The sequence below is a fragment of the Ovis aries genome, chromosome 5 (genome assembly GCF_016772045.2).
Source record: "Ovis aries strain OAR_USU_Benz2616 breed Rambouillet chromosome 5, ARS-UI_Ramb_v3.0, whole genome shotgun sequence".
Classification (NCBI taxonomy): Eukaryota; Metazoa; Chordata; class Mammalia; order Artiodactyla; family Bovidae; genus Ovis; species Ovis aries.
The window spans coordinates 77,987,078-78,007,118 of record NC_056058.1 but is presented as its reverse complement, the minus strand read 5'-3'; the positions used below and the strand labels follow the sequence as shown (position 1 = coordinate 78,007,118).

Below are 20,041 nucleotides of genomic sequence, written 5' to 3'. Positions count from 1 at the left end.
ATTGCCCAGATAGTCACTTCCGGACAAAATTTTAAGGTCATTGACAATCTTTGTCACCCACTGATGGTTAGTAAAAACATGGTGTAAAGATGAGCGTCATCAGTGAGGAAACAAGATACACCGAAAAAGAAGTGTGCCTGTTCTGTGAGCACCCGATCCTGCAACCAGCCTGTTTACCCAAGCTGCTGGGCTTGGCCTTCACCGGGGGAAGTATTAAGGGGAGCGTGGTAGCAGCCTGGGAGAGCCCATGAAACACGGCCAGTCCTGACTCTAACAACAGAGGGTGGCTGTGGGGACCAGTGCTGCCAGGGCAGATTGTGGAAGGCAGGAGTTCTTCCAAGGGAACACTCAGAAACCCTCAAGGGAGAACCTGAGAAGGATGAGACTCTGCCAAGGGGCCACCAGGGGCTGGAATTATCACCCTCGAGAATCACTGTGACATGTACTGTTTCTGTCCAAAGCTGCAGAAATAGGATGTGGCTTGTTATTTTTTAAGCTATCTTTTTGTTGAAGTAAAAAAGCACATATAGGAATGGAAAAGCGCACACATCGTATGTGTGCAGCTTGGTGGACTTTCACAAAAGAAACACACTCAAGTGACCAGCACTCCAATCAAGACCAGCACTCCAATCAAGAAACAGGTCATGAGCTTCCTTTCTGTGTCCGGGTCCCCCCAGTTACTCACAACAAAAGAATCTCATATTCAAACAGGACCGTAGAGATTGCCTTTAAGATCACATCTTTTTCTAGTTTTTAATTTTTAGTTTTTATTCAAGTTATGTATGAATACTCTAACAGTCTATATAAAATGCTACATATTTTACACATCCCAGATTTGCTATAAAAAAAGAGCATTCCCCAATCCGCTTATCTCACTAGCAAAAAAGGAACCATTTCAGCGGGTTCAGCCAGTTTCTTGGGCATCCAACCCTGTGTGTTTGATAATATGCAAGCATCACTGTTTCTTGATTTTTTTTTTTTTTCTGTTTTAGGCATCATGTATTCATTTCTCTCTGGAGGATGGAGTGTTAGGCTCACTCCCTTTCCCAACCCCTACCCTACACAGGGCACCCCCTCTCAGCTCCTCATCTTCCTTACAGATAACTCTGGCCAGAGACACCTTCAGTGTTTGTATTACTCTTACTCTGTAAACACTATTCAGGGCCCAGGCATGTAGCCAACTTTGCTTACTTTTTCTTTCCAGCACATTTTTGGGGTTACTTTTCTTAAAGTTAATAATTATCATTTTTAGGTGTGCATCAGTTCAGTTCAGTCGCTCAGTCGTGTCTGACTCTTTGTGACCCCATGAATCGCAGCACGCCAGGCCTCCCTGTCCATCACCAACTCCCGGAGTTCACTCAAACTCATGTCCATCGAGTCGGTGATGCCATCCAGCCATCTCATCCTCTGTCATCCCCTTCTCCTCCTGCCCTCAATCCCTCCCAGCAGGTGTGCTTACTTTCCCCAAATTTATCACTGAGCAACCTCACACTCAGCCAGTTATCTAAGTCTCCTCTCCCTGAGTTCCTTTCTTGGGCTCTGTCTTGCTGGGTGTGTGTCTGTATTCTCCCTGCTTGGCTGGCATCCTGGGACACCCCCCACCACCACCACCTCCACTGCTTCCCTCTCTCCTCCTTCCTAAATTCCATGTCTTCCCCCCTGTGATTACCTCCTCATTTTGGTAGAATATCGCTTCCAGGAACCTCCTGAGAAAGGAAGCATGAAGGAAATAACACTTCTGGAAAACGTGCGTGTAGAGTCAGACATGACTTCGCAACTGAACAACAGCGACAACATCCATGATTAAAGGGTAGTTTTGCTGGATATAGAATTCTGGGGCAGAAGTTATTTTCCTTAAATGTTTGAAGGCATTGCTCCATTGTCTTTTAGATTTCCAGTGTTACTACTGAGAAGCCAGGAGCTATTCTGAGTCCTGATCATTTTTGTGTGACCTAGTTTCTCCTCTCTGAAAGCTTTTAGAATCTCGAATCGTTCCCAGTGTTTGAAGTGGCACAATGATATGTCTTTGGTGTGAGTTAACTTTTATCCTCTGTGTTGGGTGCTCACTGAGCGCTTTCAATCTCCTCTATCAGTTCTGGGAAATTTTTCTAAATTATGTCACTGATGCTTCTCTCCCTCTGTTTCTTCTGCTCTATCTGGAGCTTTCATTACTCGGATAGAGTTCTTGGCCTGATGCTATTTTTCCATCTCATTGTATTTTTGTTCTGCTTTTTAGAAAACTTCCTCAGTTTTATCTTCCAGGCTTCCTGTGGATTTTTCATTTCTACTCTCGTAGTTCAATTTCCAAAGGCTCTTCTGTGCTCTCTGAACGCTCCTATTTATAAAATGTAGCATCCTGTTTTACTTTCACGGTTGTGAGCTTTTCTCCATGTTTTCTTCCCCACGCACTCTCTCCATTTCCTACAAGGCCTCCCCACTGCCAGGTGTTTGTTTCATCTCTACTGTTCATGTAAGAGGCTTTCCATAGATGTCCAGAAACCCAGCCGTCAGCTCACACTTAAACCAGGGACCCAAAAAGCTGGCTGGAGCAGGGTTTGTTGGAGATAGGTTACATGATTCACTGTGGGTTGTGTGGCATATAGGATTTATCTGGACTGTTTCATCCAAGAATCCTCACTGTCAGTGTTTTTACAACTTTTCTCTTTATTTTTAATATTGTTGATTTACTTACTTTTGGCTGTGCTGGGTCTTTGTTGCTGTTGGGCTGTTCTCTGGTTGTGGCAAGCAGGGGGCTACTCCCTAGTTGTGGTGCTCGGCCTGTTCATTGCGGCGGCTTCTCCTGCTGCGAACACAAACTCTAGGGCTCGCGGGCTTCTCTAGTTGTGGCGCATGGGTTTAGCTGCTCCCCGCCATGTGGGATCTTCCCGGACCAGGGATCGAACCCACGTCCTCTGCATTGGCAGGTAGCTTCTGAGCCACTGGGCCACTAGGGAAATCTCACCTTTTCTGTTCATATCCCTTTTCTCTGAAAAGAAGAGACTCAGATTCCCCAGATTCTTCTACTGTCCAGCCTGGCAGGCAATAGCCTGGTACTCTTCTGGGAGTCAAGTGGTACATGCTGGCTGGGGTCTCAATCCTAAAGTTCATGTTCACTCGAATACCATGTTTTCAGTATGGTGCACCTCAGTTTTGAACTTGCCTGGTATCCTGTGGTCCAGAGACTCTGTTTTACTCTCTCCTAAAAATAAACCTCCAATTTTCCATCAGGTTGGAGATGGGCACTGGCCTGGGTCTTGCTGATTTGGGGAAGAGATCTCGTGGTCTGTGTCTCAGAAACAACTTTCCTCTGGTCTTCTTTGGGGGCCTCCTAACTTCATTCCCATTCCACAGAGACAGCCACTGCCTCCAATTCCTGACGCTTTTGCACGTGCTCCAGGTAGACCAGAGGCCTGTTTTTTCTCACTGTCAGCCCAATTCCTCTTTTCTCTGGTCTATCGGGTAGGTTGCTATCTGTCCTTCCACCTTTAAGTCTCCACATTTTATTGCTGCCTTTTCCTCCAAGTCTCCCTGTCCTTGTGCATATATGCCTTAAAAATCTCTTATCTGATATTTTCTTAGTTTCAGGAATGAGTGAAAGCACGTAGGTGGTTCAACTGGCATTTTTAGCAGCAAGGCGCCCAATGACTGATTTTCCAAATGGGAAACCAAGGCCTGGAGGAGGAAGGAGCATGGTGAGGTCCCAAAGAACCCAGCTGTCCTGAGCTCTCATCTTTCAGAGGATGGAAGAACCCCAGTGCAGCCCTCAAACCTTAGAATTTGACTGGCAGACTTGGGTTAAATTAAGAGAATTGGTTTTGAAGTCAGATGCTTCTCTCTAGGCCTCAGTTTTCTTATCTGTAAAATGGGAACAACAGTATCTTGTAAGATTGTGTGTGTGTAGCACGGTTATTTGAAACAACATATGTACAGTGGCCAGCATATTGCCCTGCAGAAATTCAATAGATGCATGTTAAATGAGAATTCTCTGTCATTCCCCACGGGGTGGGAAACTGTACCAGTGATGACAACAAAGCCTCCATCCCCAAGGCAGAGCCCTACCTGTAGCCAAGCCCTACAGCAGTCGAGGCCAGGTGGCAAAACTCTCACAAGCCCTGACAGGCCATCTGCGTTAGAGGGAGGCATGTGACCTCACCGGTCTATCAACTTGCCAGAGAGCTTGACTTGGAAGGCAAACCTGGCTTGTCAAACCCTAAGAAAGTCATGAGGAGCCCTGGGTCATGCCTGTTTCACTAGGATGCTTGGGCTGAGGGACACCCCCCATCCCTTGCTGATCTGTATCTTAGAACTAGTGATCTGAGATGATTCTCTTTTTTAAACATTTTTAATTGGAGGATAATTGCTTTACAATGTTGTGTTCGTTTCTGCTGTACAACAACGTGAATCAGCTATAACATACATATATCTCCTCCCTCTTGAGCCTCCCTCCCATCCCCATATTCCACCCCTCTAGGTCATCACAGGTCATAGAGCTGGGCTCCCCATGCTATACAGCAGCTTCCCACTAGCTATCTATTGATTTCTTCTTTAACATTCAAAATGATGGTGTCTTTGAACCTGATGGAGCACTCAGTAGTAGCTCTTAAGTCATATGAGTCATATGATAGGACTGCCTTAATTACTTTCTATAAGGAATTGTCTTCTTACTGGACTTCCCTGGCGGCTCAGACGGTAAAGCCTCTGTCTACAATGTGGGAGACCCGGGTTTGAGCCCTGGGTTGGGAAGATCCCCTTGAGAAGGAAATGTCAATCCACTCCAGTACTATTGCCTGGAAAATCCCATGGACAGAGAAGCCTGGCAGGCTGCAGTCTATGGGGTCGCAAAGAGTCGGACACGACTGAGTGACTTCACTTCACTTCTATTCTTACTGGTTCCAGGGATTGGTTAAAAATCGTGGTCATTTCAATGCCAATGAATTGATATCAAATAAATATTGATATTATCTATTGTGAGTTTAAGAATGTGATAACTAGTATTCCAAGTGCAAACACACTTGTGGAAGGTAACACTATTATTATGTCAGTTTTATACTTATTTTTGGCCATACCACACAGCATGTGGGATCTTAGTTCCCCAACCAGGGATCAAACTCCTGCCCTCTGCATTGGAAGCACAGAGTCTTAACCACAGGGAAGTCCCTGTCAATTTTACAGATGAAAAACTTCATGCAGAGAGAAGCAGCATCACTTGTACAAAGTTGAACAGCTAGGAAGTTGCATATCCTGGGCCGGACCCCAGCAGTCCAGCTACAGAGTCCACGTTCTCAAAAGATTATGTAATGTATTTCTTATCAAAAGAATATTTATTGAGCTTTTAATACATTCTAAGGGAATTGTGCTAAGTGATTTACCTAGACCAGTGGTTTCTGGATGGGGGCAATTTAGCCCACCCTGGGGCAGTGTCTGCACTCATTTTTGGTTATCGCAACCCTGGGTGGGAGACGCTATAGGCAGAGACCAGGAATGCTGTTAAATATCCACAACACACAGGACAGCTCCCACTAAGAATGTGTCACTGCTGCCACTTGGCTCTTTTCCCCACCCTAAATTTTTATTTTGAAACCTTTGTATCTACTGGAAATTTGAAAGCATAATGTGATGAATATTGATAGATCCTTCATCTAGATCTACCAACTTTTAGCATTTCCCCACATCTGTTCTGTCTATCCCACCCTTCACTCTTATTCTCTCAGTCGGATGCCTGCCTGGATCATAAAATCCCTCAATAAATGATTATTGGGAAAAACCCATCCCATATCCAAAACCATCAATGAGTCATTGACCTCACTTAGACTGACATCATAGTTTTTTCATTTACCATCCCCACGCCCACCGCCCTCACCACCCCGGATTTTTTTGGAATTAAGTTGCAGACATGATGTCACACGAATGTCTTAGGAACAGGACATTCTCCTACACAGTTACAAAGTCATTATTATATCTAAGAAAATCTTCCAATTGCCTGAGAATATCTTTATGGCTGCTTTCCCCTCCATCCATGGTCTAGCCAAGGTGCAAACACTTCATTGCACTTATGCCTCCCTAGACTTTTTTCATTTTGTAACCTGCAACATTGCCCCTCTTTCTGCTTTTTTCTCACAGCACTATTTTTTGAAAGTGTGTAGGGTAATTATCTTGTAGGATACTGTGCAGTATGGATTTGTCTGGTTGTTTCTTCATGAATTCGATTGAGAGTAAACATTTTTTGTCAAGAATCCTCAGTGATGTTTTTTTTATTGCATCACAACAGAAAGTATACAATGTCAGTTTGTCTCATTATTGGTGATGCTAATTTAACCCCTGTGTAAGATGGCTGTGGCTGCAGCTCTTCAATATAAAAAATACATTTTACCCCCCAAAGTTAGTAAGTTATTCAGGGTGTGATACTTGGGGTCCCTGTATACATCCTGACCTCCAAAATAGGAAGGTCTGTTTTTCTATACATTTGTCACTATTTCAGACTACAGAACGAAAAAAAAAAAATCTCTTTGAATCTGAATTTCACTAGGGATATTAACATCTCCCTCCAGGGTTCTGGTAAAAATAATGCCATGGACTAAATTGTGTTCCCCGGAAATTCATATATTGAAGTCCTAACCCCTATTGTAATAGTATTTGGAGAAGGGGGCCTTTGGGAGGTAATTAAGGTTAGATGAGGTTATAGGGATGGGGCCCTCATGATAGGATTAGTGGTCTTATAAGAGACAGCACAGAGCTTGTTGTTTTCTCTTCTCTCTGCCATGTGAAGACACAGTGAGAAGGTGGGAAGAGGGTCCCACCAGAACCCAGCTGTGCTGACACCCTGATCTCAGGATTCTAGCCGCCACAACTGTGGGAAAATAAGTGTCTGTGGTTAAAGCCACCTGGTCTGTGGTAATTTGTTATGGCAGTCCCAGCTGATTAAGACAGATTAAGTGCTAAAACCCTCATGATGGTCTCTAGGACATTATTTGACCTAGAAACAGCTAATGAGTATAATGCAGTTCTTTTCTATAATCTGAGATTCTGAGTTTTTCCCTGAGTTGCCAAGGAAAAGGGCAGGGTTGGGACATTGAGTAACCTACTCACTCTCCTCGTCCCAGACCAAATTTCTCAAAGTGGGGCCTTCACACAGGGGGAGTGTTTGGTTACCCAGCCAAGGCATGAAAACCCTGTCACCATGGCTTAAAGCTGGCCCCTTGGCCCAAACTGCAGATGTTAGGGGAGAGAACTGTGTTTGTAACTTATCATCTCTTACCAGCTGTAAGACCCTGGGTATGCTATTAGTCTTCTCTAATCTGCAGATTTTTCATCTGTTACAGGAAGATATTAATTGTGCTCCCCCACAGAACTGTTATGAGAATTAACTGAAATAACATATTCAGACTGTAGGTGAGCATTTAGTAAGCACTCAGTAAACATAGAAAAGGATTAGCTATTAAAAATAGTGGCAGAAGACCAAAAAAAAAACCAAAAACCCAAACCCCAAAACATCAGAAAAGGTCAATGGGCTCTTTGAGAGCTATGGATCTGGCATTTCCCTACACTGAGAATGAAGGACTGGGGTGCTTGTTCTCCTCCTGCAGATATGAGGGTGAACAAGGGAAATAGGAAATTTCCTCCACTAGGAAATACCAACAGATGTATAAGCAGATGTACTGTGATAGTGCTATGAACAAAATAAACAGCCATTACAGAGGCTAATGCTGGGGAAGGGCATCTGAGGATGGAGTTGTCAGAGGCAAGCCTCTCAGAGGAAACGACTGGAAGGGTGAGAAGGAGCCAGCCGTGCAAATGGATCAATAGAAAATTTTTCTAGGCAGGGGAGCAGCAAGGACAGAAGCCCCGAGGTAGAAAGGTGCAGGGCAGGCTAGGGAGCAGAATGGGTGTGCTTAGCACACCTAGATCCTAGTGACTGGGAGCATCAGTGGAGGTGGGAGTGGCTGGCAGGAGTCTGATCACATGGGTCTGTGTAAGCCATGGAAAGAGTGATGCGAAAAAATACACATAACATAAAATTTACCACTTTAACCATTTCAAACTATATATTTCAGAGGCCTTATATACATTTACACTGTTGTGCAGCCATCAACACCATCCACCTCCAAAACATCTTCATCTTTCCAAACTGAAACTCTGTACATTAACCAAAAACTACCCCCGCTTCCCCCAGCCACTAAAGGGCTTCAAATAAGGAGATAGGTAAGTCAACTGGCATTCTGAGATGAAAACTGAATGAAAGGAAATGGAATGAAAATGGCGGATGAATCATAGCAAAGCACAAGCAGGAGCAGGAAAAGGGTGGTGGTCTGTACAAGGAGTGGAGAGGAAAGAACCCAGGTAGATCTGAGAAGTATCGAGAGGCAACACATGCAGGACTCAGTGTGGCCGTTTCCTCTTCCTTGAGGTCATGCTGGTGGGGGTACTGGTGGTGGGAGGTACTCACAGCTGACCTGGGAGCCAAGCTTGTGCTCCCAGACGGCGTGCAGCTGCTGGTACTCCTGCTGTGCAAGCTCCAAGCGCTGCTGCTTCACCTGGTAGATCTCCTTTTGTGCACTCAGGGCCTCCTGGGCCACCACCAGGTAATCCTTCAGCATGTGCTCCTGCTCCCTCCGCCATTGAACCCGAGGATCCTCAATCTGAGTGGTTTCTGGAACAGACCCCAGAGATCCTAGATTAGCACCTCAAAAATGTCTGTTGAGTTGGTGGCCTATAGAATCTACCACAGAACAAAAAGTATAATAAATATAAAATCACAATAAATGTAAATGGGTTAAACTTGCCTTTTGAATAGCAGAGACTCTTCATTTGGATTAAGCAAACAAACATACACAAAAAACCAGGATCAATTTCCAAACCTGCAGTTACTCAGAGAATAGCCAGAATGAACAGATATGAATTCTAACGTAAGACAGAGAGGTTCAACAATATTACAGATAGTTAAAGTCATTCATTTTGGTAAATAGTAAAGGGAAATAAAATAACTGATATTTCAAAAGATGTATAGACGTACTGTGTCCACACAGTATGTAAATTAGAACAGCCTTCCTAAAGGGCTATCTGACAACGAAAATCAAGAGACTTAAAATGTTAATACCCTTCATCCAATAAATCCTCCCACAGTAATTTATTACAAAAAGTAATAAATTCAGGCAAAGATGCATTTGTATAAAATCATCTTCATCATAAACAAGCACTTATTTAATGTTTACTCTATGCCAAGCACTATTTCATTTACTTTGTATCTATTTACTCCTCTAATCCTCACATTAACTCTATAGAGGAAATTCTTTTATTACTCTGGTTAAACAAAAGAGAAAACTGAGACATAAAGAAGTTAAGTGACTTGCTCAAGGTCACACAAGAAATTCCTGCTCAAATACGTATGCTATATTTACACAATACACTAAAACAGCCATTAAAAAATAATGTCTTTGGGGGGAAAAAAAAAAAAAACCAGAAAGGTGCTTACAATGAAAAAAAAGATGGGTGTGAGTACTGAGGTCTCAACAGAACTGGAGATAATTTAGCAACTAAACAATAATAACAACTGGGTGCAAAATTGCATAAATAGTTTTGTATTTATCAAAATACATATGTACATTCTCAAACAGATTACGAGGAAACAGCAAACTATCAACAGCAGATATGTCTTGTTGGTAGGATGCTTTTTCTTCATTCTTTTTTTTTTCTTTTTTTTTCTTCATTCTTTTTTATTTTTTAAATTATGTATCCAATAAAAATACACAGTGATAATTTAGAAAAAAGTAATAGGACCAAAAAAAATGTTTTTAAAAGGGTAGCTGGCAGCTGAGCAGATATGGAAAAGGTCAAAGCAATGTTAATGTCAAAGAATCAATGCCCATTGACTGCCAACTCCTCAGTCATTTCCCAGCTGGAAGGTGGGGTATGGGACGACTGACACTCCAGAAATTATATAATCACAGCCATATGGTAAATTCAGCTTGCAGGTAAGTTTTGCTTAGCCCAAACAACTTTAGTAATTTTGAATTGATTACTGGCATATAAAAATAAGGAGATTTTTAAAAATTCATGTTTAATTTTTTAAAATTGGAACATAATTGTTTTATAATATCGTGTTAGCCTCTGCTGTACAATGAAGTGAATCAGGTTTTCAGCGTTAGTTGCTCAGTTGTGTCCAACTCTTTTCGGATCAGGTATATGTATACATATAACCCCTCCCTCTTGAGCCTCCTGTCAACCCCCACCCCCACACTCCAGGTCATCACAGAGCACTGAGCTGAGCTCCCTGCGCTATTCAGCCGCTTCACACTAGCTGTCTATTCTATACCCGGTAGTGTACACACGTCAGTGCCACTCTCTCAATTCACCCCGAGCTCTCCTTCCCCTACTGGGTCCACAAATCTGCACCTTGGCCTCTTTCTGTCCTGCAAATAGGTTCATCATACCATTTTTCTAGATTAACAAGGAGATTTATACATTACAATCTTGATCTCTGGTTTTTCTTGAACATTCAGAAGATTTGGCCACCACGGGTCCACAATCTATCTGCGTCTTTCACTAATGTCCTGTGTCTGGCTCCTGGGGAACTGAGTTAGAGCCTCCTCTCACAGGTCCTTTCACTCTCAGTCCTCCTGAATAGGCCCCAGTGAGCATTTCCAGTGAAAGAAAGAAGAGACTGGGAGAATGATCACAGAGGTAGCAGGGCCACGTTCTCACGCCTGCCAGTGGTCACTGTGTTACAATGGGCAGGTTGCTTAGCCTCTCTGAATCTACTTTTCTGATTTTTAAAGAGAGTAAGGGGCCCCGCCTCACTGCTTCCCTGGAAGCTGAAGAGCACTTGCACCCAGGTAAAGTAAACAAACAACGGTGAGAGTAAAGCCAACACTATTCACTGAGGCCAGTGTTTGAATTATCTGTGAATAGCTATTCTGCAAGCTCTCCTCCTCCCTTTTTCTGGGAAAGAAAACAAGGTGTGAAAATGGCCTGTTTGTCCTGAACTAATCACACTCAGAGGACATCCTCCCACGCCCAGCCCCTGCTATGCTCACTCTCCTTCCTTAACTTCCATCTCACCAGAATAGATAACTTTACACCAGGGCAGGTTCTTAGAGACCCCCTTGGTTGACTATTTATTTCCTTGTTTATTTATCTAGCTGTGTCAGCTCTTGGCTACATCATGTGGGATCTTTCGCTGTGGGCACAGACTCTCTAACTCTGGCTTGAGGGCTCAGTGTGGCACGTGGGCTTAGCTGCTCCACGGCATGTGGGATCCTAGTTCCCCCACCAGAGATTGAACTCGTGTCCCCTGCTCTGCAGGGCAGATTCCCAACCACCGGACCACCAGGGAAGTCCTTGGTCAACTATTTTTCAGTTCTTGTTTTTATTAAACATGGACATAGCTGAATCATTCAGTGTGTCACAAAATCAGCTCCATACAAAATCATCCCTTCATCCCCTTCCCCTTCATTCGCTCTCTCCCCAAAAGGTAGCTACTTCCAACAAACATTTAATTGATTGAATACAACCATCATTGAGACCCAGTCCTCCTTCCTCCCCCAGGCCCCAAACCTCTACCTACAAATACACCGCCCCCTCTCCATACAGCTCACAGTTCACGGGCTTCACATACTCCTCACCCCACCACACGCCTGCTTTCTACATGCACCACACAAGCACCCATGTGACTAACACTACTGAATTCTCCAAGGGCTTGAATTACGATTGTCTTAAAAACAGCTGAACATCTGGAGAAATTCCAACCTTGTTGCTCTGCAAAGGAATGCAAATGAAACACAATGAAGTAACAGTTTAAACCTGTGATGAATGTATCAAAAGTAAAGAAGTGAAATTAGTCATATACTGATCAAGGCATGAGGAAAACGGTACTCTCATTGCTTGTAGTAATACAGATTGACTCGATCTTTTAGAAATATTATCAAACTAGGAAGAGCTACCAGAAGTCTCAAAGTGTCCACAACCTTTCACTTGGCGATCCTACATTTGGAGTGCGACTCCAGGAAAGGATCACAGAAGAATAAAGCAATATGCTTAAAGACTCTCCCTCCAGTGTTATTTTTTATAACAAACAAATGGAAAGAACCCAAAAGGTCAGTTGAAAGGGGTATTATGCTACACTCATTTTATGTGTCACAATGTATTGATGCATCTGTTTGATACATTAAAAATGGCAAATATGAAGACTGTGTAGCATCTCTCAAATATTCATGACACAGGGTGAAGAGAAAACAGAAAACACAATTTGATCACTGATTAAAACCATCTAATCATGATAAATACAATCCATGCCAGAACATGAAGCTACAATCATTGTAAATTTGAGAAATAAATGCCCACAAATTAACAAATAAATATTTAATAAATAAATGAGTACTCTCTTTATGCCAACAGCTCCCAAATGCCAACCTTCAGCCCAGTTCTCTTTTCCAAACACCTGATTCTTACATTAAACTGACCAACATCTCCTCTCAGATGGATAACAGGCATGGAAGATGTGACCCATCACAGCAAACCCTTGTTCTTCCTTCCTAAACACATCACTCCTCTTGCAGCTTTCTCCATCCAATGGATGGCAACTCCATCCTGTCACCTGCTCGGAGAGGCTCCTTCATTCCTTTTCTTCCACACCCCACATGTAATCTATCGGGAAGCCTTGTTGGCTTCCTCCAGCTTCAGGCCACTTCTCACCACCTCCACCACTATAGCCTTGGTCCGGGCCACTGTCCTTTGTCACCTGGACTACTGCGACATTCTTTCACAAGTTTCCCTATGTCCGTGCTTGTTCCATTGTCTACTCTCAGCAAAGCAGCCAGAATGACCATTTTTAAGACACAAAACAGATCACACCATGCGTCTGTTTTAAAATTCTCCATGCCAAGTCACTTCAGTCATGTCTGACTCTTGGTGACCCTATGGACTGTAGCCCACCAGGCTCCTCTGTCCATGGGATTCTCCAGGCAAAGATACTGGAATGGGTTGCCATTTCCTCCTCTAGGGGATCTTCAATGGCTCCCATCACGTGGAATAAAAGCTTGAGCCCTTCAGGTGGATCACTGCCCCATCCAGGCCCTGCTACCACCTGGCCTGATGCCCTCCTCCCCACTTCCTCACAAATTCTGCTAAATGCACACCTGCCTCCCTGTCACGCCTTGAGAAGCAAAATGTGATCACACATTGGCATTTTCGCTCGATCAACCCTCTCTACTTGAAACACTCCCCCCACCTCCTTCAAGTCTTAGCTCAGAGAGCATTTTCTCAACATTGTCCCTCCCGTGCCACCCACAAACACACACACCACACCTCAGCCCCACGCTCTGCTTCTCCCTTTTCTCATAACCCTGAGAATTTAAAAATACACTACACAATTGGCTTACTTTTTCTGTTTATCTTCTGCTGCTTCTGCCAAAATGAAAGCTCTATGAAGGCAAGGATCGGATCATTGCCATCTTGCACTCTCATGTACCCCATGCTCCCAGTACAGTGCCTAGAACATTGTAGGAGGTCAATAAATATTTGCTGAATGAATGAACGCTTGATGGTGGATTTAATTTGTTGTTCAATTCTATTGTGTCTATAACTCTATAACAGTAACTTTAGGGGTTTTCCCTGGTGGTTCAGTGGTAAAGAACCTGCCTGCCAGTGCAGGGGACACAGGCTTGATTCCTGGTCCAGGAAGACCCCACATGCCACGGGGCAACTAAGCCCATGTGCCATAGCTATCGAGCCTGTGCTCTGGAGCCCAGGAGCTGCGTGCAGCTACTGAAGCCTGTATGCTAGAGTCTGTGCTCCGCAACAAGAGAAGCCACCTCAATGAGAAGCCTGCTCACCACAGGTAGGGAGGAGCCCCTGTTCACCACAACTAGAGAGCAGCCCCTGCAGCAATGAAGACCCAGCACAGCCCAAAATAAACAAATAAAATTACTAAACAAGACAAAACCATAACTGCAGTCACTCACAGAGGATTGGTCCGAGTCCACAGCTCTGAATGAGTGGGCCTTGTGCACACCACCATTTGTATCACTGGCTCCGTCCTCTAGAAGTGGTACCCTCCATCCAATAAGAGCACCTTCCAGCCGAAGGAAACCCTGCAGCCTGACTGCTGGCAAAACTACCAGAGAGAATTCTTCCTTTTGTGGTTTTCATTTACTCACCTTCCTATACACACCCCCATTTCTGCTGCCATCCGCTCAAGAATACACTCTACCATTGCATGACACACTTTCCATCTCTTCAACGACTCCTAGAAGCACCAGAAAATCCCACTCCTGCCATCAGATTTCCGTGAGGGGGATTCACTCAGCAGTTAGAGACAGGAAAGGACTAGTGAGGGTTCCTGTACATCAGTGTTTAACACAGTATACCATGCAGTCCTCCAAGCATTAGCCTCCTTCCCCATACACACTCAATTAGGCACATTTACTTCTCATTACCCAATACGCAATCATGAGTGCTAATAAAAACCTTTGCTACCCCCAACAACGCAATCAGTGCCATTAGCTGTCTCTCAGAAACGCTCCTCTGCTTTGGTGCCATGTCTGCTCACTCATCCATCTATTTAGCCATGCATTCATGCACATATAACCTTTTCTACGTAGCAAAGGTCAAATACACACCTACTATGTGCCTTGCCAGGCAAAAAGTCTGGGGAACCTGCCCTGACAGGTAAATGGTTATACTACAGAATGGTGAGGGGCACAGCAGAGATTTGACCAGGTGCCACAGAAACCCAGAAGAGGAAGTGGATGGAGAAGCCCAATTCCACTCCCAGGACGAGTTCAAATCCCAGCCCTGCCATGCTTTGACTCTGAGAGTTGCGCAGTCAATTTCTATCTCTAAGTTCCATTCATAAGACAGACTTAATCATCCTAGTGCTTCCCAGGTGGCACTAATGGTAAAGAATCTGCCTCCAATGCAGGAGACTCAGGTTCAATCCCTGGGTAGGGAAGAGCCCCTAGAGTAGGAAATGGCATCCCACTCCAGTACTCTTGCCTGGAAAATCCCATGGACAGAGAAGCCTGGCAGGGTCTCAAAGAGTTGGGTACAACTGAAGAGTCTTCGCACGCACACAGACGCACCAGTGGAAGAACCAGGCTCTTTCCCTTCTGGCAGGCTATAGTCCATGGGGTCACAAAGAGTTGGACATGACTGCGCATGCACACATAATCATCCTAGCATCCCATGGGGGTGTTGCGAGGATTGCATGAGATGATGCCTAATTAAGTGCCTTGTCCAGGACATGGCACAGAGTGCATGCTCAGGAAACAAGGGCTACTAGGATTCAGCGCCCTAATCTCAACCTTCGGACATGTGCCACTGCATTCCATTCTCCTCTTGCCTGAAAGGACAAGAGGAATCCCACAGTTCAGAAGGCTGAGATCGAGACAGAAAAATCCTCTTTCCTCTATTATACATGAACAAATAGGGCAGCAAATTCCCAAGGACAAGAACAGTCTTGGCCAAAAAGGTGCACAGTGGATGAGGCCCAAGAACGCATCAACTCTCCCTGCCTGGAAGACCTCAACCTGGGTTCTTCCACCTGTCAGACAATATGCTTCTCCCCTTCTCAACCTATACTTCCATCAAAGTCCCAGAGACAAAGACACTAGGAATCTTCATTCTGGATCGGGATATCTGGACCACAGATACAAAATGAAAGTGGGCTGACTGGTGTGATGGGCTGGAGATACATACATACATCACTCAGACCATCCATTATAGACACATGCTGTATGCTGCTGGGGACTTGCTTCAGGGGCAGTGGCTGCTAAAAAATAATCTGGGGACGACACAGACACATCTACCCTCTATGAAAACAATGTGTATGCATGAACCTCCCTCCCACCATCCCTGCCCTCTAGGTTGTCACAGAGCACCGTTTTGAGCTTCCTGAGTCATATGGCAAATTCCCACTGGCCATCTATTTTACGTATGGTGCATAGAAATCAATGAAAGTGAAAGTGTCAGTTGCTCAGTCATGTTTGATTCTCTATGACCCCATGGACTGTAGCCTGCCAGGCTCCTCTGTCTACGGAATTCTCCAGGCAAGAACACTAGAGTGGGTAGTCATCCCCTTCTCCAGGGGATCTTCCCAACCCAGAGACCAAACCCAGGTTTCCTGCATTACAGGCAGATTATTTACCATCTGAGCCACCAGGGAAGCCCTGTGGAAATCAATATATGTTAAAAAAAAAATATATATATATATATATATGTATGCACACATGACTGGGAAGTTTCTGGAGAGATACACAAGAAATGGCTAGCAGTGGTTACTTCTGTAAAATTGGGGAGATGGGTTGTGAGACACAGAGTTCTAGATTCTATTTAAAACTCTTCTAAACTGTTATTTATATATGAGCATACATTATCTATCTATATCTACACTGACATCTCTATCCAACTCTGTGTGAAACAAAACACAATCTGGCTTCACAAGCCCCTGCTGGTAGTTCTTCCAGACGTGGGGGCTGGCCAGGAGGTGGCGGGATGGGTGGAGGGGACTTACTGGTGTTGTGGTCTATGAAGTAATCCCCGACCTGTGGGTCGTACGCCTCTTCCCATCCCAGTGGCAGCTCGTCACTAATGCAGTCGGCGAAGGTGAGCGGTTTGGTGTACCTGGCAAGGGAGAGGAGAAAAAGACTCCGTCAGCCTATGGTCCCCAGAAAGCTGCATTCATGGCTGCTTATAGCCTCCCTGCCCCTCTGGGCTGGCCCACCAGATGCAGAAGCTCTGCGCCCTGGCCCCGTCGTCCCCAGGAAGATGAACACGTATCGGAGCAACAGGATAAGGTCACCTGGGAGGGAGGCAGGGAATCTGCTCTGGTCCCAACTTTGCCACCAACTGGGAAGGGATTCCGAGCGAGTCGCCTGCCTTCTCTGGGCCTCACTGTTACGTCTCTGAGTGAGGGGTCACAGGGAAGGGCTCGAAGGTCGAGCCTGGCTTCTGGACTCAGACTCAAATCTCTCTCTGGCTTCTCCACTCACAGGGCACTTCGCCCACTCCAGCCCCAGCCGTCCTTCAGGCTCTGTCCATGTTTGTCTTACCTATTTCCCCTCTGAAAAGCTAGCTCGCTGCAGCATCTAGAAGAACAGATGTTCCCTCCCTGTGAGTTTGGCCAAACGCGGTTTTTTGGGTTTTTTTTTTTTTTTTTTTTGCTTCCTGGGCTGGTTCCCAAATGCCTGTACCCACTGCTGTCCTTCTCTCTACAATCCAGGCCAAACTGATTTTTTAGCCATAACCACCCTCAAAGTCCCCATATTGGGACTTCCCAAATGGGGAGTGAGGTGGTGGTAACCACTCAGTCTCGGCGACTATGTCAGATAGACAGACCACCCAACTAAACAGACGAAGGTTTGTCAAGGCTCAAAAACATCACAAGCCCTTGGTCCAGCACTTTAGCCAGCATGCAGGGAATCTGGAAACACTGAGGTCAGCCTGAGTGGCCACTTTGGATGGCCCGGTTAGTTTCTCCCCATCACTGCATCTGCCTAAAATACACACACATAATATTCTCCCTGGCGTGCTGCAGTCCACAGGGTTGCAAAAAGTCGGACACAACTTAGCAACTGAACAACAACAATCTTCTCCCTCTCCTGTCTGCTCCCGCCCCCTCCCACTTCTGGAAGACTGTTGTGCTTCAACACTCTTCCGACAGACTGGCAAACTGAGATACAATGCAACAGGAGGAAAGATGAGTGGGATGGGGTCTAGGATTCCTGGTCAAGAGCTTCCCTCCAAGCCATAGGAGATGACTCTCCTAGCCCATGCAATCTCCTCCTCTCTTAAACCCACCCCAAATTAAGCTGAAAGCAAAATATGTGCTGAGACTTCCCTGGTGGTCCAGTGGCTAAGACTCTGTGCTCCCAATGCCGGGGACCCAGGTCCCGTCCTGGTCAGGGAACTAGATCCTGTCTGCTGCAACTAAGACCCAGCACAGCCAAATAAATTTTTTAAAAAGAAAGAAAAGCAAAATGCGTGGGGAAAAAAGAAACAGTGAAAGAGCCCCTGGTGGACGGACCTAGTGTGTTCACATGCCACTATACATCCGGGGTCTGGTAGACTGAGAACACAGCTACCGACTGAAGGAGTGGATAGCACCAAAGCTCTGTTAATCATACTGCTGTATTATGGGAGACAAGGATGAGGCAGAGGTCTATATGATATAAAATAGACTAAGCCCTGTCCAATTAGGATTCAGTAGGCATCACTTATTATCTGTTTAAGTATGGTAACTTAAGTGTCCCTCTCTGAGCCTCAGTATTTTTATCTAAAATGTGGGGATAATAACTCTCCAAGTTGTCAGGTTAAATAAAGTCATGATTGTAAAAACATTTAGATCCTGGTGCGAATGAATGCTGAAAGAACATTCTTCTCCACTTCCCAGAAGGGGAAACAGAGACGAAGAGAAAGATGAAATAACACTCTCAATGGCTACACCAATGATATTCAAGCAAGGCACTCTGCCTTCAGAGCCCTTGCTGTGAATCAAACGGTTCCCTTGAAAGTTGACATCTTCAGCTGAGCCCCATGGAAAATTTCAAGCCACTGTCTTAAGAATAAAAAGCGAAGAGATGGGGAAGACACAGGTGATTTATTTAGGCCAGAAGGCCCTTCATTTGGGAGCACTTATGCCAACCTGGATAAAGTTTCTAAAGAGTTGTCTTCGGCGCAATCCGCCACTAGCCGGAAAGCCCTGCCCACCCCAAGACTTCAGAAGCAAGAGACCACGTTCCTCAGTTCCCCCTCCTCCTTAAACTCCTGTAAAATGGTTCATTCCCACTTCCTTATGGAGAATGAAGACCAGTGACCAACAGTGAAATCTCATCCAACGTCATTTCACCTAACACATTACTGAAAGGGGCTCTGAAGGAAAACTCTGCACGCAGGCCTACCCTGCGTCACAGCAAGTGACTCTCTTACTGAGGACAGATATATCTGGGGAGGGAACAGGAGTGCTTGGGCCAACCACAGTCAGAACCTTCTGGTTCATTCCTTTCCTTGGGTGCAGCCCTGAGAAGCCCTACCTACCAGCCTGGTGATGAAGATAGGAATCTTGTTATTTACACTTTGCAACCCAGAAAACCAAGAAGACAAAGATATATTCCCTCTCCACAGCTCCCTGAATCCATGAGTGGATCAAAATTCTTTCCCCCCTCCCAGGATTGGGGCGGAGTGGGGGTGAGGTGGGGAGGAGAGGAAGGAGAACTTTCCTGGTGGCCCAGTGGATAAAAGTCCACCTTCCAATGCAGGGGACACGGGTTTGATCCCTGGTTGGGGAACTAAGATCCCACATGCTATGGGGCAATTAAGCCCACGTGCCACAATGAAAACCCAGGGCAGGCGAAAAAGATAAACAAAAATCTTCCGTGGGGATGAATTAAATGATTTCATCAATGGTGCATTTAAGCAATAGAATCTTATGTCCCCCACGGTGATCAATAAATATTTGTGGAATGAGTGAATACGACAATGAGTATCTAAGAACAAAAAATAATGGTGTGTTTTATATTTTGCTAACAGGGAAGAATGTTCTTAACATACTGTGAGAAAAATGACATTGTTGAACAAGAAACGCTTTAGGATATTGTTTTAATACAGTATTTTTGCCTGCAATGTGTGTGCCTTTGTAGAAGAGAAGCTGGAAACATACACATTAAAATGCTATCCTGGTAGAGGGATTTTAACAATTTAATTTTTTTCTTTTTAAGCTTTTTAAAATTAGTTTCTCTGTAATATTTCTATCTCAACTGTAATCAAAATAGTTAATGATGGCTAAATCATGGCCTAGAAAACAAGTTTGTTCCCTTTCTAGGCAGCAGGTGTTTTTCCTCTATTTGACCAGTGAGAAAACACACCCAACATCTTGCAGCTGGAAAACACCAGAGGTATAATCTGAAGCCCCACCGCCTCACTCCAGAACCTGAGCTTTGCTAATAAAAACTGACAAGACCAAGGGAGTCTCAGGATGATCTGGAAGCTATGCCTGAGATACAGATGTCAAAGCTGGGCTGGGGGAAAATCGGAAGCAGGCAGAAGGCACCTG

The 20,041-nt window shown here is 44.8% G+C and overlaps 1 protein-coding gene across 1 annotated transcript in view; it reads right to left on the bottom strand.

Moving 5' to 3' along the window:
- WWC1 (WW and C2 domain containing 1) overlaps positions 1 to 20,041 on the bottom strand; it is a 156,192-nt gene that overhangs the window by 62,731 nt on the left and 73,420 nt on the right. The window contains exons 2-3 of the mRNA XM_027970481.2: positions 16,505 to 16,614; positions 8,444 to 8,647 (exon numbers count right to left, since the gene is read on the bottom strand). Coding sequence (XP_027826282.2) covers positions 8,444 to 8,647; positions 16,505 to 16,614 — 314 coding nt within the window. The remainder of the gene's footprint in view (positions 1 to 8,443; positions 8,648 to 16,504; positions 16,615 to 20,041) is intronic.